At 43.5% G+C, this 27,666-nt stretch overlaps 1 protein-coding gene across 2 annotated transcripts in view; it reads left to right on the top strand.

Moving 5' to 3' along the window:
- Positions 1–27,666, top strand: part of col4a6 (collagen, type IV, alpha 6) — a 116,920-nt gene that overhangs the window by 83,199 nt on the left and 6,055 nt on the right. Inside the window, exons 6-36 of one of the 2 annotated variants that reach the window (XM_086197543.1) lie at positions 7,831–7,965; positions 8,482–8,526; positions 8,794–8,916; positions 9,010–9,075; positions 9,324–9,359; positions 9,515–9,577; positions 9,875–9,910; positions 10,103–10,144; positions 12,526–12,615; positions 14,274–14,327; positions 14,457–14,519; positions 14,718–14,762; positions 14,998–15,051; positions 15,357–15,426; positions 15,504–15,614; positions 15,698–15,847; positions 16,179–16,235; positions 17,169–17,264; positions 18,144–18,301; positions 18,389–18,571; positions 18,650–18,833; positions 20,571–20,615; positions 22,501–22,572; positions 22,976–23,083; positions 23,249–23,467; positions 23,701–23,859; positions 26,432–26,602; positions 26,693–26,836; positions 26,963–27,085; positions 27,310–27,491; positions 27,559–27,622. In XM_086197543.1, the coding sequence (XP_086053669.1) occupies positions 7,831–7,965; positions 8,482–8,526; positions 8,794–8,916; positions 9,010–9,075; positions 9,324–9,359; positions 9,515–9,577; positions 9,875–9,910; positions 10,103–10,144; positions 12,526–12,615; positions 14,274–14,327; positions 14,457–14,519; positions 14,718–14,762; positions 14,998–15,051; positions 15,357–15,426; positions 15,504–15,614; positions 15,698–15,847; positions 16,179–16,235; positions 17,169–17,264; positions 18,144–18,301; positions 18,389–18,571; positions 18,650–18,833; positions 20,571–20,615; positions 22,501–22,572; positions 22,976–23,083; positions 23,249–23,467; positions 23,701–23,859; positions 26,432–26,602; positions 26,693–26,836; positions 26,963–27,085; positions 27,310–27,491; positions 27,559–27,622 (3,148 nt within the window). Of the gene's footprint in view, positions 1–7,830; positions 7,966–8,481; positions 8,527–8,793; positions 8,917–9,009; positions 9,076–9,323; positions 9,360–9,514; positions 9,578–9,874; positions 9,911–10,102; positions 10,145–12,525; positions 12,616–13,244; positions 13,338–14,273; positions 14,328–14,456; positions 14,520–14,717; positions 14,763–14,997; positions 15,052–15,356; positions 15,427–15,503; positions 15,615–15,697; positions 15,848–16,178; positions 16,236–17,168; positions 17,265–18,143; positions 18,302–18,388; positions 18,572–18,649; positions 18,834–20,570; positions 20,616–22,500; positions 22,573–22,975; positions 23,084–23,248; positions 23,468–23,700; positions 23,860–26,431; positions 26,603–26,692; positions 26,837–26,962; positions 27,086–27,309; positions 27,492–27,558; positions 27,623–27,666 lie in introns of both variants that reach the window. The other variant, XM_086197544.1, reaches the window with a different exon arrangement.

Here is a 27,666-nt window from a genome sequence, read left to right as displayed (position 1 = left end):
AATAATAAGGTCTCCGGCTACGAAGCTTTTGGGAACAGCGCATAATGATTCTCTATAAAGTCGTCACGGGGCTCACCTGCAGTTTGGGTGGGCGTCAGATTGTATCAAGAGAGGATGTACATTGTCCGGCTGGCTGTTTTCTATCTCTGGACCCAGACGAGAGATGTCCCACGCTACTGATGCAGACACACACACTGATACAGAAAATATGCACATTAGCGGAGTATTAACAAACTCGGCAGGAATCTCAGTGTCTACCTAACTAAATACAGCTGGCTCGACCACATCGGGTACAGCTCGTTCTTTTGTCATGCAGACAGAACTCGTTCCCTTTTCTAAACAAAGAGAAGTGAAGCTGAAAGAAAAGCAGGGGGATCGCATTTGCAAGGACATGTTTTTACATCCCCGATGGATAAAATCTTGAATACTTGAATACTGTGTTCTTGTTGGGCCCCAAATATTGAAAATTCCATCTCATTGGGAGTGAAATTCTTGTGTTTTTGGTCATAACATGATGGGACAATAAAGCAAACAAAATAATGACTTGATAAAAATGATAACGAATCCAACCCGAGTGGGACTGTAACATCCTCTCTGTGAGGCAAATGTCCCTGCTGGTGTAAGGGACGGCATCTTGCAGCGTTCCTGGATGGCCTTGAGTTCTTCCAGGGACAGGGTCTCTTTACCTGGTGGACTCAAAGGGAATGTTAACGGTGTTCAGGGAAAGTTTAGGGAATATTCCTGGGCAATATTTATACATAGGAGGGTGGCACAGTGGAGCAGTGGTCAGCACTGTCGCCTCACAGCAAGAAGGTTCCGAGTTTGAGCCCTGGCTGGAGCACAGGATCTTTCTGTGTGAGTCTGCATGTTCTCCCTGTTCCTGTGTGGGTTCTGTCTGGTACTCCAGCTTCCTCCCACAGTCCAAAGACATCAAGAGGGGACCAGGTTAATCCAGACTCTAAATTGACCGTAGGCGTGGCTGTGAGTGTGAATGGTTGTCTGTCTCTATGTCTTGGCCCTGCGATGGACTGGTGACCTGTCCAGGGTGAACCCTGCCTCTCGATAGGCTCCATCCCCCGCCACCCTTAACAGGATAAGCGGTAGAAAATGGATGGAAAATATACACAGGTGTTTCCTCTGTGTCCTGTAGAAAGTTCCTCTGCTGTTGCTTCAGCTTCTGGGAAGGAGCAAGAACTCAAACATAACCCCTTTAAAGAACGTTGTGGCAATGTAGTGCAAAGCCCAAAAGAGAACTTCCTCCTGCACCGTATTGATGTACCCAAACCATCCTGAAAGTTCCCGTGTTACTCCAGCAGAGATCACCCACTGTTAGAGAACTCTAGCGATCGTTACAAGATCATTTAATCCAGCATAAAAGAAATTCTTCTAAACAATTTGGAAATGTAGAGTTTGTATCTGTAGAACTTTATCCTCCGACACCCCCATCCACGCCTCTCTCCATCTGTCTAGATCTCTGTGTTTGCTGCCCAGCCTCAGTTTTGGTTACCTTGTAGAGGCCACTGTCACCTAATTTTCCCTGGCAAAACATGCCATAAACAACAACCGAGTGTGGTAGACATGTTACGGCCCCTCCAGCCTTCAGGAACATCGATAAGTTTCAGCTACAGTTTATCTCAAAAGCCAATATTTACCTGGAAATGGTGACTGATTATTATGTAAAAATGTCACAAATCATACCTATATCGACTTGCAAGGTCCTCCACATTTAAAACATATATATATATATATATATATATAATTTTATTTTTTTAAGTCCAGGCTACTTGACATTTTTTAAAGTGAGACAAAGGCCATTTCAACAGTCGCTTTTTAAAAGCTTCTCCATACATGCCGTACATGCCAATTACATCTGCTGTTTGCACTCCGAGGTTATTGTCACCTCGGGCTGACTTTTGAGGGTGGATCCCAATGATGTTAGGGTTTTAACCCAATAAAACCTTTTGGGGGGCCCAAATCTTTCAGAACGAGGAAGAAAAACCTCTTAAGTTGCTATTATGATATTGTTGTTAGAATAATTTTGTTTCCTATTCGTCAAACTTTCCCTTGGCTGAGAAAACACCACAACTTTATGACATCATCACCGTGGGACAGCAAGGCGCTGACCTCTAATGGGGTTTTTATTGGAGGGGAAAGCACCTGGATGAAAAGAGAGAACAGGTTGTTGGTTTTAATGGTGGCCATCACCACAAGCAGATGAGTCAGAGGCAGAGAGAAGGGTGGGAAGCAGCCAGAATAAACAGTCTGTAGGAAGGAGGAAGAGGAGGCGGTACTGATGGTGCAACTGGACAAACAGTCACTCATCACATAAGCAGAAGAAGAAAAACAAATAACACATTGTCTACTCAAGAGTGTCACTTTGTACAACCAAGAAAATCTAAGATTCAAAATGTAGATTTTCTTCTTCTTTTTTTTTTAATTGAACTGACACACATTGATTTTTGCCTGTTTGAATGAATTTGAGCAGCTGTATGAAAGCACATCAAGCGCACCATCGTCTGCATATGGTCAGACACCTTCTGAAAAACCTTAAACAGAACCAAAACATCAAAGAGTTTTCCACCAAGTTTAGGAAGTCGAGATAATTAAATATGTCGAAAACTTGTAAATTTGATGACACGGGAGGGCCAGTTGGTGTCGCCTCTGTAAAATGTTTTGCAGATGACAGCGCTTTCTTTTAACAGGATAAGTTCGATTCAGCTGGTCGGTAGCAGCAAGACTTTGTTGAAGAACCAGGTTTACACGTACGCTCAGGACACACTGGCATACCATACTGTTGCTAGCTAACTTATCAACCTGTGTGCCGCTACAATTTAACGCCTAGGCTAATTGATTGGTGGATACCTTGATAACATTGGTTGAAAATGGTTGGTTTAAGCCTTTACCGGCGCACGCTATATTTTCTTTTACAAGAAGAGAACATGATTGCATTGTGATACATATTTTTTCATAGTTCCTCTTCTTTTTTTGCATATATTTTGAATTTTTCAAACATGCTAAGGCATTACAGGCAGTCGGGCCTTAATCACGACAAATACTGTAAAAAAAAAAAATGTCTTCTCCCATTCGTGCGATTCGAAAGCTGTCGTGATCCACTGTAGAAAATGTGACGGTCGTCTTTCTCCCGTTCCGAAGTCTGGAACTTTCCCGCTATATAGAACTATATCTAGGAATAAATGTCATCATTTTGTCTTTTGCAAACAGCCTTGGGTGTTTGGGAGAATGTAAAAGATGACTTCACTTCTCATTACCATCTTTTTCCACTACCACACTCCATTTAGCTGATTCCTTCCAACGTCTGCATGGCTGACACTGATGCCTCTAAGCCTTGAAGGGTTTTTGGAGTCTGTTTCCATCCCAGGTTATCACATAGTGAGTCTTTGTCACCGTAATTGACAGCACCTTTAAGGGTTTTAAATGTTTCAGCAAATTCAGATTTTCTAACACCCTAAAATGCAGAGGTGTTTGCATGTAAGCACGACCCAGTAACACACGGTAGCCAAACCTGACGAAGACGGGTTTTAGATTCGCCAAGAACACATATCTCCACAGGCTTGTGCAGGAAGATAGGGAAACAGATTTATACGATCTCATGTTATTTCTTTAGTGTCTGAGAGAACATGTACTTAATGGCCCGTATGGTTAGATAATGAGACGTATCTCTCTGGTCGGCTTCGTCTTTCGTGGTTTTTTTTTTGTTGCTGCATGATCAATCATCCGCAGCAGCACAAACATGTCTGAGATAAAACTAAGGTGTATGGGTTCACGGCGTGATCGCTGGAATGGATAGAAGCAGAAAAAAAAGACAAAAACCTAAACATTCCCATCTCGGATTTCCCTCCTCCTCTTCTGAGAGTAGACGAGTGTGGGACCTGCTTTTTAGTTTTGTTTTTTTTTGTGTGTGTCAGCTGGTGTTCAAGAGTTGTAATCTTTTTTTTTTTTGTGGAGAGTTTCTGTCGATTCATGTGTGCGTTTCATGCGGTCGTAATTGGGTTATCAGACTGACCTACTGATTAAACTCGCACCCCTTTAAATGTTGGTCCCATCACCATCCCACAGTGAGCACGCGGTGTGACAGTTAAATCTTCTCCCCAGCACACCCGGACCGTAGAACAATACACCCTGCTAAACCCCCGCGAGGGCCTGAGGGTGTGTGCGCGTCCGTGTTTGTATGCGCGTGATGTTGAGGACAACACACACACCGGTTTTCACACATGGAGGCTAGAATCTGTCTGTCCAAGCACTCTCCTCTATCAGGAAGTGAGGTAGGCTTGATGGGAGCAGTAAGTCCAGAGAGCTTAGTGGTCCAGAATAGGTCCCATTGTGCCCTTTGTGCTAGAGGGGATTTGGGCCTACAAACTGACCAGTCTGCTGGAAGGTGATGAGGATGGAAGGTCTGGAAGAGCCGGGCGGAGACCCGACGTTCTGGCATGAAAACAGACGGGGATGCCAACTGGCAAGGGTGTCTGCTGTGAGACGTTGTTGGGACTCGAGGAGACGCTGGCAGGAAGAGGCAGATGAAATATGTCTGGTTGTGCTTTTAAAGAAATCCACATTTTTAGAATGTTTCGCACAGGTGTGGTGACTTGAGCCGGGTGAAAGTCTGACCCAAATATTAACTTTTATCTGAAAGTTGGGGTTGTACTGAAAGAAATATCAACAACATAAACCAATCGTCACCCAACTGTGCAGCTTGCTCCTACTTTCAGAACTTTTAAAGTTTTTTAAACATTTTTTTCCCAGTACTTTTACATGCATGAGTTGATTTATTTCATCAGTTTGACTGAAAGTGGACTGGAAATCAAAATGAAATCCATCTGTGCATTTTCTTTACTGCTTATCCATGAAGGGTCCTGGGGGGCTGGAGCCTATCCCAGCTGACATCGGGTGAGAGGCCAAGGACGGGTCACCAGGGGCCATCAGGAGCAATCAGGGGTTCAATATATTGCTCAAGGACACTTGGACATGGTCTCCGGGGGAAGTGAGGATCAAACCAGCGACCCTTCGGTTGCTACACAGTAGTAGCATTAAATAATCAAGCTATTACCTTAGTATAGCTCAATTTCAACCATTCATGTAAACCCTCGGGTTATTGCGCTTTGCAGCTCAGCACTAGGTAGCAGTTAGCAGCTAGCTTGCACTTAGCAGCTAGCTTGCAGCTATAGCATAGCAATTAGCAGCTAAAGAGTTCCATATTTCCTGGGTAGTTGTTTGAAGAGAAAAAGTAAGCTGAGGGAGAATGGATATATATTTACCAGGTGGACAGAAACACCCCTCCAGGTTGTCACGTGTACGTCTGTAAGGACATGAAAAATGTCGGTGCTGTGTGTTTACCAGCTTGTTTTTTTTGTTGTTTTTTGTTTTTTAGTTGTTTGGCCTGTGAAGACAAGAAAGTACGGATGCTGCCTGAAGGATTATTGCACCAACAAAATAGAGCCATTAGTTTGATACAGAGAGAAAAGCTGTCCTTTTCATTGGATTTCACACGAACATTTGACATGTCGAGTCAAGTTTTGTGGAAACTATTTAAAATGCACCTGTTGAGAATCACAACATGAGTCTGCAGGGAAGAGCGTTCTATCCTCACTAATTAAATATCATGTCTGGTGTCTTTGAACCTACTTTCAGTTCTAATAGTGGTGGGGGGGGCGGTGTGCGGCGGTCATTGTTAGGCCAAAAACAATATGGATGTCATTCTGGAGAGGTCTTGTTTGATCTGTATTTGTTTTTCTATGTTTTTCCACTTTCTGCTTCCCTTTCATCCTTCGCCTTTTATCTCTCCTTTGCACTCTTTTATCGCCGCTCTTCTGAGGTCTTCTTTTTCTGCGGACTGCTTTTTCTAATTCCATCCCATTTTTGGGAATAGACACAGACAGTTGAAACTGGCCTCGCTTTCAGCTGGCTTGCAAAGGGATTCTATCAAGATTAGATGCCAGTAGCTGTATTTTACACTTTGGAGTCGCTCTGGAGTTGGAAATCTTGTGATGGCAAACACAAGTGTGACCTCTGATGTCGCACCAAGCAGACAGACTTCAAAGCAGGTGTTAGAGAGGGACTTCTGTGACCTGGAACAGAAAGTAGATAGATAAAGTTGCTTTTTGATGACATGACCCTTCAACCCTACCGAACATCTCTCCCTCTGGACCTCCAGCAAATGCACAAGTTGAGCCAAGCAGTTTAAGACAGCACTAGTTGATTTTATTGTAATTTTAGCCAAGGTGGTAAGAAAAATGGTGAGTCTGGCAAGGAAAAAGGGTAATGTATGGATAAAAGGTTGAAAAGGAGTGATGAGGAATGAAAGGGAGAGAATTTGAGGCGTGAGAGAAAGTGGCTCCCACTGGGACCCCCGCATATTTTCCCTTGGTGAAACCAGGTGTGAGCCAGACAGCTCCGGCAGGCGGCCTTTACCTGGGACAGCCCTGTCATCACACTTAGCTGCCTGCCCCGAGGCGGGAAAGAGCTCCAGCCTGAACCAGAGGCAGCCAGTGGTCAAGGCTAATCCAGGATCATTGCTACTTTGAAAGTCAGTTAAGTAAACTGGGAAAAGTTAGCGCTGGTGGGTAATGCTTTTGGTTCGAAAAGTGTCTGAGAACCTTGGTCGTCCACTTTATTCTGTCTAATTGTTCATTGAATGTACATCAGAAGATCGATTACACTCTTATGGAAACTGAAAAAAGTGTGTGTGTGTGTGTGTGTGTGTGTGTGTGTGTGTGTGTGTGTGTGTCATGAGTTGATTGAATTAGAAGTTCTAGAAGCATCAACTGACTTTTTTTTGACCTAAAAACAAACATCTGTCCTCCTCTCCTCCCTCCTCCATCCACCCCCCTCTCTAAAATAACAGCTAATGGTAGCTTCTCAGTAGTGTGTGTGTGTGTGTGTGTGTGTGTGTGTGTGTGTGTGTGTGTGTGTCCTCACAAGCCTGGTCTCATTGGAGAGTGATTTCTTTGGCTTGTGCATTCATCCAACTTATAATCAGCATCATCCGTCCATTTTCTATACCGCTTATCCTGTTAAGGGTCATGGGGGGGGGGGGTGGAGCCTATCCCAGCTGACATCGGGTGAGAGGCAAGGTTCACCCTGGACGGGTCACCAGTCCATCGCAGGGCCATCAGGAGCCATCAGGGGTTCAGTATCTTGCTCAAGGACACTTGGACATGGACACCAGGGGAAGCGAGGATCGAACCAGCGACCCTTCGGTTGCTAGACGACCACTCTGCCACCCCCTCAGAACAAACCCAACTCCTATTATTCATTTTTTGCTTTTTGCTGCCATCATGTGGTTGAAATGTGATACTGCAGTCAACTGTCAGATGCAACAATCATGTAGTCTTGGAGATTAATCTTTAAAACACCAGAAACATGTTTAGTGTCGTGTACATGGATGCAAAAATGTATCCTTAGGATGTCATCACTCTCAATATCAGGACTGAAATCTTTAACGTTAATATGGCATAAAAATGATGTAAGACTCTTTAATTTTGTTGGGGGGGTTTTTGTTTCAAAGATTCCTGATAAATTTCATGTCTGCGCCACAATTTCTCCTAGATGATATGTAAATCCTTCATGTTATTTTTAAGAACTTGCGGCACTCCTTTTCTTGTCATTAATACTGTTAATACAAAGTGGTCAAGCCTTTGCTGTTCCCGGGGGTTCTGGGGATTTGTTGTTTTGGTCACGTGACACAAGCCGGATGTGTCATTGTAAAAATCTTATGAGACCAATTTGTATTGCCGTTGTCTTTAAATTCACAGATTAGGTTGACAGGTTGTCGGTCGAACTTGGAAAGTGACCGTGTTCCCTGTCTTCTCTCAGGGTCGTCCAGGGCCTCTCGGTGAGGTTGGTCAGAGTGGGCCAGAGGGGCCCCGTGGGGCAGTCGGGCCTCCAGGTCCCAAAGGAGAGAAGGGCCATATTGGACTGAAAGGACCATCTGGCCCGAAAGGCGACAAGGTGGGTGGATCGAGCTTTACCTATGGGTGCAATGCAATAAACCCCCAGGTAACTAGACCTGCTTGATTACAGCGGAAATCAAGAGGATTCTGATCACTATTGAGATCCCAGTGATGTCACCTGATTATTCTTGTCCAACTTCCTTGAAACAAAAGTGCCCAAACAGCCAGTTTTCTCGTTGTTGTTGACCAAAAGGTCTTTTTCTGTCATTCATCACAAAATGAGGGCATCTTTGATCAGTTCATCCATCCATGTTCAACTCCTTTGCTTAATTTGGGCTGTGGAGGTCGCAGTTCTTGCAGGGAACCCCAGACTAACGTTGTCTGGGGTAAGGACTCCTTCCCTGCCCGAACTGGACAATGCACAGTTTTCCTGCTGAGAACCACGGCTTTAGATTTAGAGCTTCTGATCCTCAATCCGGCCGCTTCAAGCTGTCTCACACTTGCGCCTACGCCTTTTCACCACCAGGTTATTGTTAATTTGAACTTTACATCGCCTGTCATTCCTTTTATACAGGGACCAATGGGAGTGCCAGGTTTCCAAGGAACTGACGGAGTACCTGTAAGTAGTTATGAGGCAACACAAGTGATAATCTGGAAATATCCTCAGTAGTTGGTGGTCATTTTCATGACACAACAGAAAATCAGTAAAACAGATGAACAGGTTTGAATTCCTACCAAATTAGAAACATTGACACGCACGGATCTTGGTAAAATACCACAGAAATTATTAAATGGTGAATAATGCAGACAGCGTCATGGCTCATTTGGATTTAGTTGGTCCTTCAATTCCCCAATTTGATCTTTTTTTTTTCCCTCTGGGCTGTAGGGTCACCCTGGCCTGGAAGGAGGCAGAGGATTACCAGGACTGGACGGTTGTAACGGGACCAGAGGAGAACCAGGAGATCCTGGCTATGGTGGGACGGGAGCACCTGGACCCCCTGGGTTCACTGTGAGGATCTTTTTGTTCTGTATATTTGTTCCATCATATCCTGTGTAACTGCTGGTTGGACAGAGATAATGATGGCGTTGTTCCCTCCATCAGGGGCCTATTGGGCCGAAGGGTCAGAAAGGAGAACCGCAATACATCTCGGACGGTGGCGACATCTCAGTAAGATCTCATCCTGATATTTCATTATCACATGAGCGTACCTCTGTCAGGCTGTTACATGGTGGCCACTAGGTGGTGCTAAAGCAACCTATCAAATCAAATGCCGAGAACTCTATCTTTAGAGTTTCTATCTTCCAAAATATGTACATATTCTCAGCATGATTTTCTCTATTTTGAGGTAAAACTTGAGTTAAAAAATCCAAATTGTGCAAAGTTGCTTTGTACTGAACCTTTTCATTTCCTCTCAGGGATTGCCAGGTTTTCCAGGATCAGATGGTCAACCTGTAAGATTTTTACTTTTCCTACTGTCAGAATGGTGTCATGAATGACAAGGCGGTATCAGCAAAGTGCTGACAGTTGTTAAATATATTTATTAACATAAAAATTAATATTGATATTTCAAAATAAAAGCAACCTGTTTGTTGTGTTGTCCCTGCAGGGCATCAGAGGTCCCGATGGTCCGATTGGTTATCCTGGTCCGCCCGGACCTGAAGGTTATCCTGTATGTAAAGTTAATCCCTTTATGTCTTTTATTCCAGTACACTTCATATTCTGGAGTGTTTCTTGTGTTAATGGTGTTGTGAGCAGCTGATGGAACGCCTGCAGATTCTCTTCAAATGTTTGACTAACAGTGCAGAGCGAGACTGCACCAAAATTAGTTAAATATATTGAAATATTCCACTGTTACAAAATAGTAATAAACCAAGTCCTCTTTCATGTCAACAAGCACTCTTATTACATGCACCAATCAGGTTTTGTGTAGTGGGTAGTACTCATACTTCATTCTGTCTGTCGGTAGGGAGTACCTGGTCCTCCCGGTCCCCCAGGACAAATGGTAAGTAACACAATGCCTATATGTGTGTGTGTATATATATATATATATATATATATATATATATATATATATATATATAAAACCATCACAAGGTATGTTGAAGGCTGCACAACAGTGTTGGCGCAGCTTTATTATTTGAGTGTTATTTTATTGTCCCTCCATGTGCATCATGTTAACCGGTGTTGTTTTTAGGGGAGCCGTAGTGACGGATATCAAGGAGAGAAAGGAGACAAGGTACGCTTTTTTAACCGGAGAGCTCGACGAGTGGTAGAGATTAGTTCACGCTCCACACGTAGAGGCTAAAGCTAATAAGCCAATAATGGCCACACATATGTGAAAATCTACATGTTTGGAAAATCACATGCCACCTAGTTGTCACAGTCAGCTTCACCGCCATTTTCATATAGATCCTAGAATGTGAAAGACAGCTGTTTGCCTGCCATATTGGCCAAATACACACTTCAAGAAAACAATATTTTAGTCGGTGGCATTCTCACTTGAGAAATTACATTACGCCCACCGTACGGTAGCGAGAATTCACATACCTCCCACTATCAACCAGGCTGAGGACAATCTCGACGACGTCTCATGTTAATTTCAAATACATTTAAATGTAAGAGCGAGTGTAAAAACCCGCAGCGCCACGCTGAGGTGAAACAACCATGCTGGCCATCTTGGCTCAAGACTGCTTGCAAGCTAAATTTTATGTATTTATTTTTTTGGTCAGTAAAAATTGGCGGTTCTTACGCATTAGCTTAGCTTAGCGCAAATACGAGACGCCGGATCTAGGTTTTCCTCTTTGTTTGTTAATTTTTTTGCTAAGATTTAGAATTGATAGACTGTTTTGGGCTCATTAAGCTAGTAGCTTTATAGCCAGCTAGCTGCTTCTATGCCCATGCTGTGTTTTTGCAAGCTACGATCAGGTGACCAGAAATATTTAATACACAAGCTAGACAAAGTCTGAGCAAATGCTGCCAAGGAAGAGTCCTTTTGAACTGAAACGTTGTGGATTCTACCCTTCCTCTGGTTTGAATCGACTACCGTCCTAAACAGCAGGCTTAGAGTGCTCTAGCTGGGTCCTCTGTGCTCACGCGTGTGGATTAAAGTGTGTATGCATGCCTGCTTGAATGTGTTTGTGAAATGGACTGGTTGGACACAATGCTGTGCATGTTGGTGGTGGTTTGATAACCTGCATCTGTTCCGTCCAACATATTAATTTTAACCGCCCCTGCGTCCTTGCATCCCTCGCTCTGCATCTCACGATTGACACAACTTCTCAGCTGTTCGTTGCATCCATTTCCTGTACCATATAAAGATCACGTGACGTTCTACTTGATTCAGTCTGGTTTGTTCTTTTTTTTTAAATCATCCGTTCTGCCGCTGAGACAAGTCACAAACTCGCCACAACGGTTTCAGCCCACATTCTGATTCAACATTTCATTTTCGTAAAAAAAAAAAGAAAAAGAAAAAAGATTGACTTTGGAAAACTGTCACGGCGGTTTGTGAGTTGACCAGTGGCGTTTGTATGACAGTTCAGAGACTTTACATGGTTGAGTTCTCAAAATCGACTCATCCTGTCTTGTTAAGGCCGTACTCACTAAAAAACCTCAACCATGATCAAATGTCTGAGCTGCCATGTTGGAGGACGATCTGTGGACTGTGAATGGGTGCTGGAATCATTTGCTCCTACTTCCTGTGTTGCTCTGTTCCCTCCCCCCTCCCCCCTTCTTGATCACGTTTGGGCATGTGGTGGTGAACTCTGGGATTTGTAGTTCCATCAGCCTATTCTTCGACTCACCCCCCCCCCCATCCACCTATCTCATATGAACAATCACACCATGGGTACTAACCGTCATCTTCCTCACACACTGCATGCTCAAGCAAAAAAACCTCAAACACTGAACTTCTAGTCAGATTCAGGCTTTTACTGAATGTGGAAACAGCTGGATTTACTATTTAGCCTGTTGGGAATTATTTTAAGAAGTAGGAATTCAAATGTCTGAAAACGTGTTTCACCCTCAACATGTCTTCACATTGATGAGCAAGAACTTAAAAGCATCTCTCTGTTTAACTGTGATAGGGATATGGAGAAAGAGGGTATCACCATATTTTTTTTTTTTTTTGTTGGTGCTTTTTGATACTTTACATATCACGATATTTGCTTTCCTGTTTGGAAAATCACATGCCAGGTAGTAAATACCATCAATCTGTCCATCAAACATTCCACTTTGTGAGCCATACTTTATTGTTTACACTGACGTGGCGAAATGTTGTGTATCACCATTCTTGATCGTGGAAAAAAACGATAAAACATCACATTCAGATGATATTTGAAATAAATTGATATATTGCCCCAACCTACTTTCTCTACTGTACTGTACTATACTGTACTGTACTATACTGCACTATACTATACTGTACTGTGTTCAATTGTCCTTTTACGTTTGGCCATCTATACCATTTTTTTCTTTCTTCCCTCCACTTTTGCTACTCCTGTGTTACATTCCTTATTTTCTCCTCTTTTAATTTCACATCTTTCTCCCCTCATCACCTTCCTCTTCCTGCCCCCCCCCTCCTGATTGGCTAACGTGTGTTGTGTGTATTTCGGACTCCAGGGCGACGTGGGTCTTCCTGGACCCAGTGGTACTCCCGGCGACGGGTCGCTAAGAAGCGAACAAACTCTCACTATCTACAAAGGAGATAAGGTAACACAGCAAGGGAAGAGAAGGAGCTGAGGTTGTAGTTGCTTCCATGATGCACACACACTCACACATACATGGATGAGGTGGGGTTTGATGACATTAAACGATCAAAAACACTCCTAAATCCCCTGAAAGATGGTCTTTACTAAAAACAAAAGGTTAAAAGAGGAAGAGGAGCAGTGATTGCAGCAAACTTTACATCCACGGAGGGGAGGACGTCCCATTTTAGAGGAGGATGAGGAGGAGTGGAAGGATGAGGGAAAGGAGATGAGAAGTTGGTCTGGAATTTTATAAAAAGCGCCATCATCACGATCTTTAAGGGTCGAGCTCTGGAGGAAGAATAATTGGAGTATAACTCAACTGATCAGATCATTTCTGACTCCAGAAAGAATCGTGAGACTCCACCCTACTCGCCTCGCACATCTGGCCTGATACGTTCAAAGACCGGCATCTCACACCCAGGGCTCCTCCCTCCTCCGCCCACTCAGCAGAATCTAAGGGACATCTTCCCTGAGCGCCTCACCGTCCCTTCTCCCCGCGTCCTCCTGGAGAACCCCTTCCTTGCCCCTCCCCGTCTGCGCATCCATCCCCTCGGTGTAAACAGTTCTTTCCTCCTTGGTTACGGTATCCAGGGCGACGTGGGCTTGCCCGGTGATCCCGGCCAGCCAATGATCAATGGCGTTGTGGAGTTTGTGGGTTTTCCCAAAGGAGACAAAGGAATGCAGGTTTGTTGGAAAACTTCTCTCGCAGCCAGTGTTCCTAAAAACAGGCAAGATGACAGGTGATGTACATGGGTCATCATGTGACCATAAAACCCAAGCCCAAGAGGGTCCAACAAGAGTCCTAGAGCTCCCTCCTTGAACTTTATGGGGGACAAATGGCCAGCCGTTCCCAGGTCTGTATTTTTTTCTGGTCTGAAAACCAACCATTAGGCTCCTGTGTCTCCCTACTTTAAAAAAAAAGCCTTTCTTTTCTGATTGGCCAAATTCCTGAGGGTAGCAGAGGGACAGCGTCTCTTTACCAGATATGTTCTAACAGCAGGTTTACCCTTCAAAAACAAACAAACATAATGGCTAACTAGCTTTAGCAGGGTACGGATATCATGACTTAATAAAAACATATTTATGTGGTTATTAAAGGATTTGTCAGTTACTTTTCTACCTTTTGTACGGACTTGACTTTTCCCATTCGGAATATGAATGTGAAGGGAACGAAATGCCTTTGTAACCAACAATTCGTCCAAGCAAGTATCATTAAGCTGCTGTATGTGTTATGTATTATGACAGCCAGCACTTGCTTGCAGGAATGTGTTCAGTCTTAAGCCTAGTGTGAACATTAGAGGCAAGCTTTCCAGATCAGTCAGCCTGGACTCCTCAACAAGTCAAGCCCAATACCGTGCATCCTCTCAGGGGTTGATGCAGCGGTATGGCTGGGATGGGACGGAAATCCCCCCCCTACTGTCAAGGCCGTTTATATGAATTCATTCCACTCGCTGCTTCCTTCTTTTTGTATTTGCGAGGCCTAACGAAGGTAAGTTTGAATTTAAAGATAGGATAGCAGAACACATGAGTTTACTAAGTATTGGCTCCAAATCCCTCAAACTGAGGTTGTTCTCAAGTTCACTTCTTGGTTTCTCTCTCCCTCTCTTGTGTCTTTGAAAGGGTGAACCTGGACCGAAGGGAATCAGAGGATTCCCTGGAATTCCCGGCCGACCTGTAAGTGTTTTGTTTGTTTTTTCTTAATTTGACCGGAACCATCACAATCCAGTAGCATTTCTATACCCTCGCAATACTGAAGATTGAGCTGAGAACGAGAGAAAAGCTCAAGGAACTCTTTTTTTTCAGGGACCTTTTGGCTATCGTGGTGAATACGGAGAGAAGGGCATTCTGGGATACCCCGGTGCAAGAGTAAGAGCAAACTGAAAGGCCTGTACTTGCCTTTGAGTTGGATGTATTCTGACTTAAATCAGCTCAAAGTTTCTCTTCTGAATATTGCAAAGCATTGCTCTTCTTCCATGGCAATATAGAGTACTTGGAGGAGCATCATTTGTCTTCTCTGTACCCTTCATTTTCCTCTTCCGTCTCTTAAACCCCCCCCCAAAACAGGGTCCACCGGGTTTTAATGGACCTCCCGGTGCATCTGGACAACAGGTAAGATTTTGAAACACATCTTTTGTGTCAAATTGTAGAAAATATTTTATATTTGTCAAAATCTATCAATGAAACATCATGGTACTGTTGTTTTGTATAGCGACAGTCTGAGGGACTTGAGATGAGATGATATATTACTATGTCATCAGTAAACATTCCAACGTACCTTTGTTGTGCATGTGTGTATTCCAAACTGGCATTGGTCTCCTAAATTGAAACATTTATCCTGAAACAGGGGTTTCGAGGTAATCCAGGTTTCCCCGGGCAACCAGGATACATTGGCCCCAAGGTAACAAGATTTCCTGCCTGTCTTTGTAGGGTCTCGGTTCTGTACTACAACACTTGTTTGCTGCATTTATTCCAAACTCATCTTTGCTGTATTTCAGGTTCTATTTCAGGAGTTTTACTTTTTTCCTGCATTTTTATATTAATAGGACATTGTAACATTAACGTAACATAATTGCAACAAACTCTTCAACTCAAACAGTGTAAATAGTAATTATCTTACCCTCGTTCCACCACGAGAGAGCGCATCTAGGAAAGATTATGACTTTAAAAACTAGTGTGTGTGTGTTTGTTTGTTTGTTATCATAGGGAGACCAAGGAGATCCCGGTCCACCAGGACCTCCTGCTTTTGTTTCTGGACTTGGTACCTCAGTTCAAGGTTAAGACCAACTCACACACACTAAATCCAAACTCGGGTTTCCAATGCTGACTTCCTTTTTCTTTGATTGGATGCAGGACCACCCGGTGATCCAGGTCTCAACGGTCTCCCGGGTACTTCTGGTGATCAGGGACCTCTGGGGTTCCCAGGACCGCCAGGCCAACCAGGAACTGGTAGTTTCGGACCAGGTAATATAGACACACCTGCATGATGGAGAATCAGTCTGAGCAATTGTGTTTATGTAAACTCTCGCTGAATGCAACACGTGCAGGTCGTCCTGGTTCTCCAGGTTTCCCAGGGACTCCAGGTCCAAAGGGAGAGAAAGGTAATCCAGGCATACCAGGCTATGGCTCGGAAGGACTCTCAGGCTCCCCTGGACTCCCCGGATCACCTGGGCCTCCTGGACCCCAGGGAACTTCCAGTATGTTAAACAAAAATGACTGACACACAACCTTTCGTGTTTCCATCATGTGTGATGATGAAGATTGACATTGTTTTTAGGACATAAAGGACACTTACTGTTAGAATGATTGTATGAAAGAAAGCTGAAAACAAATCCATTTGTACCTATTTTTATGAGTGAAATACAAAGGGGCAAGTATGGATACAACATTTGGATCAGCCAGCACAGCACTAGGATTGGGTTTAAGGAATTGTGAATATTACGATGGATTTTGTAGTTTACCAGCCATGAACAAAGTACAGGTACAAGATAGAAGCATCACGGTTGACTGACTTTACTGTTCTCCAAGGCTTGCCCGTTGAACCCTGCATCATCTACCCTGAGGGGCCCGTCAGGCCCATTGCAGGTACCCTAAAGGTGGCCATGTTGCTGTTATGGCAATAATCAGCTTTCCAAAGCAAATTTAAAAAACAACCAACACAACTTTCAGTGGGCAACATCCAGCTGCTCTTTTTAACTCTGTGCAAGGTGGGCTGGTAAGTATCGCTAAGGAGGAGGATGCAGCTGTTAGCCGGCTCAGACTTGGATAGACTGGTTGGGCTTGTCTACTCCAAGCTGCTTTTCTTATCTTTGGCCACAAGGTGTCGCCTGTGAACATAATTCACTGATTTTATATTGATGCTCGCCTTCACTGAGAGAAAAAGACTCAATTACTGCAGTTGCAAACATAGCAAGAACAAAATAGTTTTCTGTCAATTGATTATGAACAACCACTTTCATGAATACATACATTCTAATTATTTACTCTTGCAACAACAGAGACCAAATATTTGTAATCCTTCCATCTTCAAATGCATGCATTTTAGTCATAATACTGTAAAATCAGTGAATTAGTTCGTGCTAAATACAAAGCTGTTTTATATTTCAATAAGATATAAACTATGTAATGCTTTTTAAGAAAAATAAGCAACTGTCATCTTGCAATAGCAGCTCAAATCTATCAAATCTGAAGACCAAACTGAGCAAACTAACCCTGGTTCCACACTGTGACACCAAGCGGCGCATGCACTACGCTGGTTAGATGTTTGGGGGGAAATCAATTTGTCCAAAAGAGGGGCTTTTACCTGAATCTGTTCTTGGCTGTCATTCGCACTCATCTGGTGGTGAAAGTCACTGGATTACTGACCACAGTAAGTCAGTGCAGATCAGCTCGGTATCAAACAGTGTGAAATCTAAAAAAAAACACCGTTTACTTTGCTCCTTTGGTCAACTCACTCCAGTCCATCTAATTTTAGATTTTCAATTCTAATTGGATATATTTGTGTGTGTGTCTTTTGAGGTCCTACAGATGGTTCCACCACCAGTATCACTGGACAGCCTGGGCTCCCAGGCCCCAGAGGACAGCCGGGTGACAGAGGGTATAAGGGCTTCAGAGGTACATACAAACAACTCCTACCAGAAAAAGTGAACTGTAGGGAAATTTCACTCAGAAACTTGACAGTAAACGTGGTCCAATTGGGGTTCCAAATTCATTCTTCTCCCAATGATGCAGAGAAGTCACTACTGACATCTGTTTATTTCATATGCTATGAATATTTCCATTTTCATCAAACTTAAGGGAGCATAAAGCTTTTTTTCTTGAGCAGATGTGGTCTGTAAGTACATAAAAGTATATAATAGGAAGCAAGTTAAAGTGTTAGAATCTAGACTGCTGGCATTTTAAGCTGAGATACAGAACAATTTCCTGAAATGCAATCTTTTCTCCCTTTTTGATATAAAGTCTACTATTGAAACTAGAAGTATGTATTGTGTTTTTGTGCCTGCCTCGGCGACCTTGGCCTTTGCCCACCAAAATCCTCTCGGTTCATCCTCAAGTGCAAGTGGTTGTTGTAGGTAGCTAATTTGGAGACATTTCCTCAAGGCATTGCAAGGAGTTGAGTCCCAGTGGGTATCTGAGCCACATCTGAAGAAATTCCCTGTTGGCGTTTGTCAGGCGGACGGACAACCCAAAAAATAATGCCTATGACCTTGTGGGTTAATGAATATGAGCTTAAAGGTAAATGAAAATAGGCCCAAATCAGAGGGGCAAATGTCAATAGCCTCTTACTGTGTCAAACAATATTCAACACATAGTTTTTCTTCAAAAACCATCTTTACTGTACAATCCTGGCCAAGTCAAAACAAAATAACTGTAATATGTTGTATGTCTACTGAGGTGTCAGCTCACTTTGAGCTTTAAATGAAGCAGAAGTTGGTCAGGTTAGGTGATCTCTTATCACGTCACCATCAAACGCACTTCCCCTCCGTCCATCAGGGGATCCTGGTGACTGTGCCTGTCTTGGAGGAGGCACCGCGGGGTCGCCAGGGCTACCAGGACCCACAGGAATCAATGGCAGCCCTGGCTTTCCTGGACGGAAGGGTGAGCCTGGTGACTCTGGTTCCCCCGGCTTTGGTAGCAGTCAGGGATCTCCTGTGAGTAAACTGTGGACACATCAGAATAGACTCCTTGATCCCTATGGTAGTGAAAATTTCCCAGAAGTCTATCCTTTGCTTGACCAGGGCCGTGCTGGTGAGAGAGGCATCCCTGGTCGTAAGGGAGAAAAAGGCACATCTTACTACCCCAACCTTGGTGTGGGGATAAAGGGAGAGCTTGGTGCTACGGGACCCAGAGGACCCACAGGTGAAACTGGAAAACCGGGAAGAGATGGATTGCCTGGCTTCCCTGGAGCCCCTGGCCCCCCAGTGAGTACTGCAACCTCTAATAATCATCGTCAGGTTTGAGCATTCAAAAACAAACTCACCAAAATGTTTCCCTGCCAGGGTGACGCTGGATTTGGCACGATCGGAGAGAAAGGTTTCCCAGGGTACCCAGGGCAAAAGGGTCGTGCCGGTGCTCCTGGAGAGCCTGGTCCTGGCTATGTTGGTACACCTGGCTTTCGTGGAGAGCCTGGAGACCCTGGTATACCTGGGTTTCCAGGGCAACCTGGCTTACCCGGACCAAGAGGTAAGTGTCAACAGAAAGGAGCAACGAAGGAAGCACTGGTGGAGTGTGTGTCCATGAATGTGTCCTCAGGAGACTGTGTGCAAGTCATATGCTCCCCACAGGGTGAGACTCGAAACATCCAGCTCATCCCGTCACTGTCATCATCCATGCACTGTAGTTACCATAGCAACCATATCCTAACACCTCTGGGGACTCGCAGTTTCTGGTTCACCGGCCTCGCGGAAGCAGCAAGGCCCACCAGGACTTGGAGGGACACCTTGTTAGGTTTTCTGTACCAAAGCAGCTTCCTGCCCTTCATGCCTCGGTCGCAGCAGCAAACCGTTAACTACGTGATTAATGGTCTCCATTAATGTGCTTATACACTTCCTCTATGATCTCTAATTCACAAACTGCTTCATTAGCGGACTGATTGATGCACAATGATGAGAAATTAAGTGCTACTGTGATTCTTTAGTCTCAGAGGAGTTTTTGTTTGTTTTTTTTTGGCAATGTCATATTATTCACTAAGCAGTGAATAATTCCAACTTTGGTGTTTTCAAAGAGAAATGCCAGTGTTTGAACAAAAGGGCATTTTGAGCACCCATACCTCCTTCAAGCCAAACTCAATGTAAAAAAATGCAAATTTTTGCAATGTGACAAAGATTTTCCCCAAAATCTAGTGAGCTCTTCTTTGGCATATTCAACACCCGTCCGCCAAGTTTTGTAAAAATCGGCCCAGTACTTTTCTTGTAATCCCACTGACGCAATCTAACAGCACTGAAAACACGGCCACCATGACCACGTTATGAGTTAATGAATGAACACATGTAAACGGATATGAAAATAAACAAAAAAGTAAGTAGAAGTGCACCTGTGTACCACCCGTGGTAGACTTTCTTCCACTTTCTTGTACTTTCTTTGATTGTAAATGTCATTAAAGAAGCCACATGCATGGCAGACATGATTAAATCCATGGCAGGCATTCAGTAGAGTTTATACGTCTGCCAAACTACATGTAAAAAAATGCAATTTTTTTGCAATGTTTAAAAGATCTGACCCAAATTTGAATGGATCTTACTATGAGCCGTGTTGTGCCCCTTGGTGACGTTTCATGGGATTCGGCTCGGTGCTTTTTGTGTGAGCCCGTTGAAAACAAATGGCAATCCTGAGTTTGTGCGACAGCAGCGACCTTCAATCGTTTTCCTCTCTGAGACTAAAGGACACAAAGACCACAACAGCAGCTGGCCACTCATCCTCAGTATGAATGTGTGCTCTCATACCCGTGATGCTAATGCTAAACAGACTGATTAATTTTGCTTTTAATATGAAGGCTATTGTCACCAACGGGGGCGGAGAGAGAAGGAGGAGAATTTCCGCTGTCGTTCTTCATAAGTGTTGATCGGCCTCTCGCTCTCTCTCTCTCTCTCTCTCCTCTTGTTGTGTGTAATAACCTGTTTGAAGCACTTTTACATGAAAGCAAGTCATTTATTATGCTTTTGCCTTAACTGGATGAGCCTTGAAGGTATTGAATGGAACGGATTGCTGATTTTTTTTTGTTTGTTTGATGACAAGTATTTTAATTGCTTGATTGGCGCATGTAAATGACCCTGACTGGCTTTGTATGCTGCCATCTTCTACCCCTCTCTCTCTCCCTGTCTCTCTCACTCTCTCTCTCTCTCTCTCTCTCTCTGTACATCCATCACTCCATCTTTCTCTCTCTGTCTCTCTCACCTTCCTTGTGCATGTGTATCTGTCCAGGTGAAAACAGCTGTGGAGGGGTTTATGACGACGGAGAGGGAACGGGTGGGTAACTAAGTTCTTCATCCACCAGCCAGAGTAACATTTCTGGGACAGAATCTGTAGCTTTAGTCTCAGGTGGCCCAGTTACTGGTGGATCCATAAACAGAAAAACCGAACACAGAGTCCATGTTAGCTGGTCTTCCCTCAACGGAGAGTGCGTAAGAAACAAGCAGGGACTCCCTAAGAACTTGTTTCGTACCTGATCCGCGTTTTACTTGGCGCGCTTTTGGTTGTCTCGCCACTTTTTATTTTATCTAACCCCTGCTTTATCCCAAAGAACAAAACTACAGGTGACCAAATTTGAATTCATATTGATCAGTAAAAAATTAATTGATTAATGGTGAACTCAATTATTGACGACCTTGACATCACATTGGAAAATAGGTACAAGGCTATACAGCAAAATATACGCTGCCATTCAGATGGGTTATCCACACAGATGAGAAGGGTGTCTGTATTCTGGTGTTAATAGATTCCCAAACACGCTAACAAACGAAGACCAAACACAGATCTATCCAATACGCCTCGAAGCTCCTCTACGATCAGTGAGGGTATGTCCATTGATAAGAAATACCAAGATTACAGGGAGTCCCACATTGAATCATCATAAGAAAGAAGAGTTTTCTGCTCTTGCAGCCAAACTGAAAGGAATTCATTGTGGGAAATTGTAAGCAAGCGGCTCGCTGTCAATCATTTGTTCATGACGGAGCCGATGGAAGGCTCTCACTCCCTGCATCTTAGGGATTCCATTGTGTTGGAGTCAGTCGATGATTGACAGTTGGGTTCGAGGAGTTAGTTGACGTTGTGCGTTGCTGAACGTGACAGGTGATCTGTCCAACCATCGGACAGCCGCAGGTGTTTTGCTCTCTCCGCTTCCTCCAATCAACGCTGCTGAAACTTGGCGCATGTTTCCAAGCCCTGCCTCTGCTACGTGCTTTTAACCAATATGGGTTTTGGGTTTTTTTTTGGGGGGGGGGGGGGGGGATGATAAACAAAATATTGAATTGGTTACTTCCTAATTTTTCAGTCTATTCATTACCTTCTAATATATTAAATGCCACTCATTACAATGAATTTACTACTAACGACATCCAACACAAAATTATTCTCACGATCGAATTAACCTCAGTGGAAGCAAGCAGGAATGGCATGAATGGAGGCGACAGACAATCAACATTGCGAAAGACGAGTCAGACAATTTGCTGTCATGGTATCAGTGTGTATGACGTTCTCGTCTTGAATATGTTTTAAACATTAAGCTAGCGCTCAGATTTTAGGACAGTATCACTCTTTTGTTTTTGTGCATTCCATGTATTTGATTCAGATCTTGGCCCAAATCTGTTTTTTCAAACAGAAGCCTACATGTTAAGCTAACAAGAGCTCAGCCAGACACAGCTGTTCAAACTGAAGCTAACACATTTGGTCAAAAAGCGCTCAGCTGAATACTATTTTACAACTGAACCTGAAATGTTGAACTAAAACGACCTAGGCCAAATACTGCTTTTCCAGCTGAAGCTACCATGTTAAGCAAACAAGACCTTGGCCATATGCTGTTTTTGGTACTTTAGCTAGCATTTTATGCTAACAATACATGGGCCTGATAAAATGAAACACTCAGGTGACATCTGATTCCGTGATGGATGAGCTTTACCACAACTAGATAGCCCAAATAATCACAGTATTGACTACAAAATTTGGTTTTTCGGTTGTCAGTCCAAGTTCCAAGTTTGGCCGTATTAATATAAATACTATCAGCGCCAGGTCTGAAGTACATTGTGTCAAAACTGCATTGCTGGTTCTTACGAATGATGTATGTGGTTATATTTTTGAGTCCGTGTGTGTTTGTCAAAGTGGGTTTGGCTGCTAACTTGTGTGTGACTGCTACCAGGCCAAGTGTTGCCTTGCACCATTCCTGGTGAGGATGGAACTCCTGGTACCCCCGGATTTCCTGGACAACCAGGTAAAGTCTAGCAGTTTGTTTGTTTCTTCATTCATATGTATATATAATATGTGTGTGTGTGTGTGTGTGTAGGTGTGTGTAGGTGTATTGCCATTGACAGAAGGGGTGGTACTGAAAGTGTAATAATAATAAAAAAATTCAGAATTTTCACTTTTGTTTTACTTTCACTTTCAGAGTGTGTTGAGTATTTTCTTCTCAGGTTATGCCTGCTCATGCTCACTGTACATTTCTGTATCTTTCTGTTCCAAAAGACAGCCAAAGGTGAAACCCTTTTAGATTCACATGTACAGCGTGAAATCCGATATTCTTTCAAACATTAAACGTAAAAACCAAACACATTTCACGTTGTCCCTGTGCACAATGTTTACCAGGTCTACCTTTTGTACCATTTTGCACCTGTCAGGTCCTAAAGGTCAGCCAGGTTCACCAGGAGGCTCTGGGCGTCCAGGATTTGATGGCGCCAAAGGAGAGAGAGGAGACCCCGGCTTTGGAGGCCAGCCTGGGCCTCAGGGTAAACCTTCATTTTGGCCTGTTTCCACGTAGTACTGAGTATTTATTTCTTTGTAGGTAGGAGTAACACAATACAAATGTTAGAATTCCACATCGATAAAACATTGACTGATTTTCAAATATTACATTCAGTAAACTAACCGCCTCTGCTGTTTCCATCTTGTAGGTTTCCCTGGACCCAGAGGAGACTCTGGAGCTCCAGGTATTCCAGGGCAGAGTTTTGATGGAGCCAGAGGGAAAGATGGCGCTCCGGGACGTCCCGGAGCCAAAGGCCAGCCTGGAGAGGTCCTGGGAGCTACCCCTGGATCTCCAGGACAGGACGGTTTTCCAGGAGTACCTGGAGACAAGGGTCAGCCTGGAACACCTGGAGGGCTTGGATCACCTGGTGGGTTGTATGAAGAATGTGATAAATAGAGAACATGTTCAAACTTCTTACTGTAGGTATACCGACACATCTCCTTGTGGGACGAATGGTGTGTGGTACATGTGATAGTTGCTGCTCTGTAAATATAGGAGTGAAATTACTAGACAATCGCGGTACTTTTAGTGTAACATTGTTAAGTATCAGTCATCGTGTAGTATAACACCTGTCAACATATTTGTTCGTCCTTCTATCAGGTCCTGATGGGCGTTCAGGTTTTTCTGGACGGAAGGGAGAGCGTGGCGTGGATGGTAATCCAGGTATTCCTGGCCTTCCTGGACCCCCAGGTGAGCCAACTGGCGGCATTCAAGGTGTACCTGGGAATCCTGGAAGCAAGGGACTTGCCGGTCCTCCAGGTGAGGGAAAAGATTCAGCATTTTTGTCTTCCAACCATTCATCTTTTAATTCTGTGGAAAATGTCAGGTGGTAATCTCCATCTTGGTTAATATAGATATTAATCGTCTGATTTAAAGCCAAAGAAGAAAATACATGTAGTTATTCTTGCCAGTTGTTGCTGTCATCCCTCCACTTTTTCCAGTGTTGGTTAGTTCCTCCCTTTTCCTCCCTTCCTTCACAATCCTCCATTTATGACCCAGATATGACATTGCCTGTTTTGTTCCTGTTGTGTATTTAAACTCTGCATCACCCAAAAGAATCTCTCCTTCTCCTCTTTTGTATTTTTTTCCTCGTCCTGTGTTTCCTCCTCCTTTTATTTCCCTCCTTCCCACATACCACCACCACCACCACCACCATCATCATCCTCCATCCTTTCATTCCTCCATCTATTTCTTCTTGGTGTTGGGTCATTCGCTATAGGCTGCCAAGGTGAGACACTCTCTCCCCAATCATCCATCCATCCATCCATCCATCCATCCTCCCATCCGCTCTATCCTTTGCGTCCCTTCCTCGATCTTCATGCTGTTCACGCATTAGATCACGCTTTGTGTCAATTTATTTTCTTCTGCTGCAAAAAATTATAATAATTTGCTTAAATTTTGCAGTCAAGCTTCGGGTGTGAAAGTGTTTTTCTTTTAAAATATCTACCGATATTGTTGTCATCATTATTTTGTTTTTGTCTTTCTCTGCAAAGCCTTTGAAAAGCCAGCTCAAAATTATTTGAAAGAATTCAAGAGGGGTTTTTGTAGCTACAACAAAATGTAGTGAAGGTGGAAAATAATAACAATAATAATAATTTGAAGAAAAGTAGTTTTTGTGTCCATTTGCGATGAAGAGACTGAGAGAGACTTGATACTAATTCGATTCCAATGGTTGGCCAGAACTTTTCAGAATATAATGCATCGTAGCTTTAGCTTTTCTTTAGGTATAAATTTACAACACAAGGCAGTAGTGGTGCAGGAGTAAGTCATCAAACCCCCAAAAAGAGTAAGCGTCATAAGACTTGAGTCTCTCGTGTTTTTCTACAGCATAAAATAAGTCAGTAAATACCACTTGTGAATGTGTAAGCCGTTCCATGCCGGTTGGTTGCTAACAAGTAGCGATAGGAAGCTACATCACACCAAACATGAAGACAAACTAAGCTAGTTTTCGTAAAATTCCTAGCGTACCGTTAGCTTTGTGCTTCCAATGACTGCATTTACACTTTACTAAAAACATACAAGTGGTGTTCATTTGTGATAATTCTCTTGCTAATGAGCTTTTGTTTCCCACATTTTTTGTAATAATCCAAAATCCAATGTAAAGATTCCATTGGCTTTTGGTTGAGGCAGCTCATGCTGACTTCCGTGTTAGCCTACAAACCACTGCGCCGCTGTACTCCCCGTACTGAACATCCTCATGTCTAAAACAATGTCTTGAGATTTCCGATATTGCTTTTAGAAAGGAAAAGATCTTTCAAATAATGTAACAGCTGGTGTTTGGTTTAATCTTTGCAGCACTAACCCCCACCCCCACCCCGACCCCACCCTACCCCACCCCACCCCCATAGTTCATTTACATATTCAAATAAATGCCAGATCTGTTTCATTCAGTGTACAGCCTTGTGTGACAACCAATCCTGGCCCTCAAATGCAGCTTAACAAACTTGCCTTTGCTTATCTCAATTTAGAGGCTTTTTCCTGCACTCTTAAAAATGACATGTCATTTTCATCACGTCCCTCCCCCTGTCCAAATCAAGTTGGACACATTTCAGTGGACGTGTTGAAAATGGGTCATCTTTTTAAGAATGTGATGGTAGAATTTAGTGTGCTCAAACAATCTCAATGTGGTTGGAAAATGCTAATTCAGTCTGGAATTGCACTTGAATTTTCTATGTTCTTTTATGTAATATTAATATATATATATATATATATATATATATATATATATATATATAAAACATCATTCTGGTATCATTCAAAAATTATGTACATAGTATGTGTGATATCCCCAATCAAAGTGCAATTGCAGCCTACAAAAGCAATGAAACAATACAACGGAAAGTGTGTTTGCATTGTTTTCTGCCTTTTGCCAAATTGTGTGTGTTGGTGTGTTCAAATAAATGATTAAACTTAAGCGTTTATGTAATACTTTTAAATTTTTGTAGGAGGTAAGTAGAAAAAAATGTCTTTTTTTTTCCAAAAAGGTAAGTTCATACTTGTAGTTAATTTGCAAAAACTCATTTTTTAATTGTATGGTAAATGGAGTTAATTAAAAAAAATTTAATTCTTTTTATGGATCTTTATTTATAATGTTTTTGCAAATTAATTTTTTGTTCAGTTTTCGTTGGGGCTTTTTTATCCTCAGCATCTCTGAAGGAATCAAAATTAATTGAAATTCATTTTAATGTATTTTTCGATTAATCATGTTCTTTCCCCACAATTCCATTGGCAGTGTGGCTGATTGGTCCGACTGAATTTCTCTCCTTTTACGTTTTTCTTTCTTTTTCTCTCTCGTTATCCATGATCTGTCCTGTCATCCGTCCACCTTCAGGGTATCCTGGTAGAAAGGGAGAAAGGGGAGACCCAGGTTTCCCAGGGCCTGCTGGTATGAAGGGAACTCCAGGACTGCCTGGCACCCCTGGGTCACCAGGGCCAAGGGGACCCCCAGGACCTCTAGGACCAGGAACCAGAGAGGGAATCCCAGGAATACCAGGAAGGAAGGGTAGGCTAGAGTGGGCACTGTTGATCTTCATTTGAGTTCTCTAGAGTTAAACTCTAGCACCACCAACACCCACTCTGTTTATTCACGCAGGTGAGAGAGGTTTCCCTGGACTAATGGGTTTCCCTGGACTACCAGGTCGTCCTGGTACTCCAGGCTTTCCTGGAGGAAAAGGAGCACCTGGAGGGTCTGGTAGAGATGGACTTCCTGGCGGTTCCGGATATCCTGGACAGAAAGGTAGTGTCAATGACAGTCCTTTATTGTCAGTTCACATCTGAAGTGTCCCAGCTGTGGCACATCATGGCGAGTGCCACACAAATACAGAGCTCTTTAGCCGATGAGACAAACTACCATCTTCTTTAGGTGACAGAGGATACCCTGGCCCCCCTGGCCTGCCTGCGCCTCCTGTTCCATTTGGTTTTTTGGAAAAGGGAGACCCTGGAATCCCTGGAGGCAGTGGTCTTCCTGGCTTCCCTGGACCAAGAGGTACTGTCATTTTACAGCACAGACAGAGACTGTCACTGTAAAATATAACTTATATGGAGTTAAAAGCATCTCCACAAACCTAGAACGTGTAATTTAACTGTCATCTAAAATATACCTGTAATGTGATTCACAGGATGTTTTGCTTCAAATCATCCATACCCCCTTGCTTTATGTTGTTCTGACATTGTTGTGTAAGGGGTTATTCAGTCTGTTTGCTTTTCCAGGTGACAAGGGTCTGCCGGGCGTGCCTGGTCGTCAGGGTCTGCCGGGACTTCCTGGTTTCGCTGAGCAGAGTAAAGGGCAGCCTGGACAGCCTGGGTACCCTGGGCAGCCAGGAGCTCCAGGCTTCCCTGGACCAAAGGGAGAAGCTGGAATCATGGGATTCCCTGGCATGTCTGGACCAAGAGTAAGGACTGGTGTGTTGATGCAAACAGGAAGAAAGGTAGTGAGCTTCATGTTCTGTCTATTTTCAGGGTGATGATGGTGGGCCTGGTTTTCCTGGCAATCCTGGAGAGGCTGGTCGTCCTGGTGCCAAAGGTGTGAACAACACAGCATCCAAACCACAAAAATACATCCTTAAA

Source organism: Aulostomus chinensis, chromosome 24 (assembly GCF_037954235.1).
Source record: "Aulostomus chinensis isolate RoL2024-O1b breed Wild chromosome 24, RoL_Achi_v1.0, whole genome shotgun sequence".
NCBI classification, from domain to species: Eukaryota; Metazoa; Chordata; class Actinopteri; order Syngnathiformes; family Aulostomidae; genus Aulostomus; species Aulostomus chinensis.
This window is presented reverse-complemented; position numbering and strand designations above follow the sequence as displayed.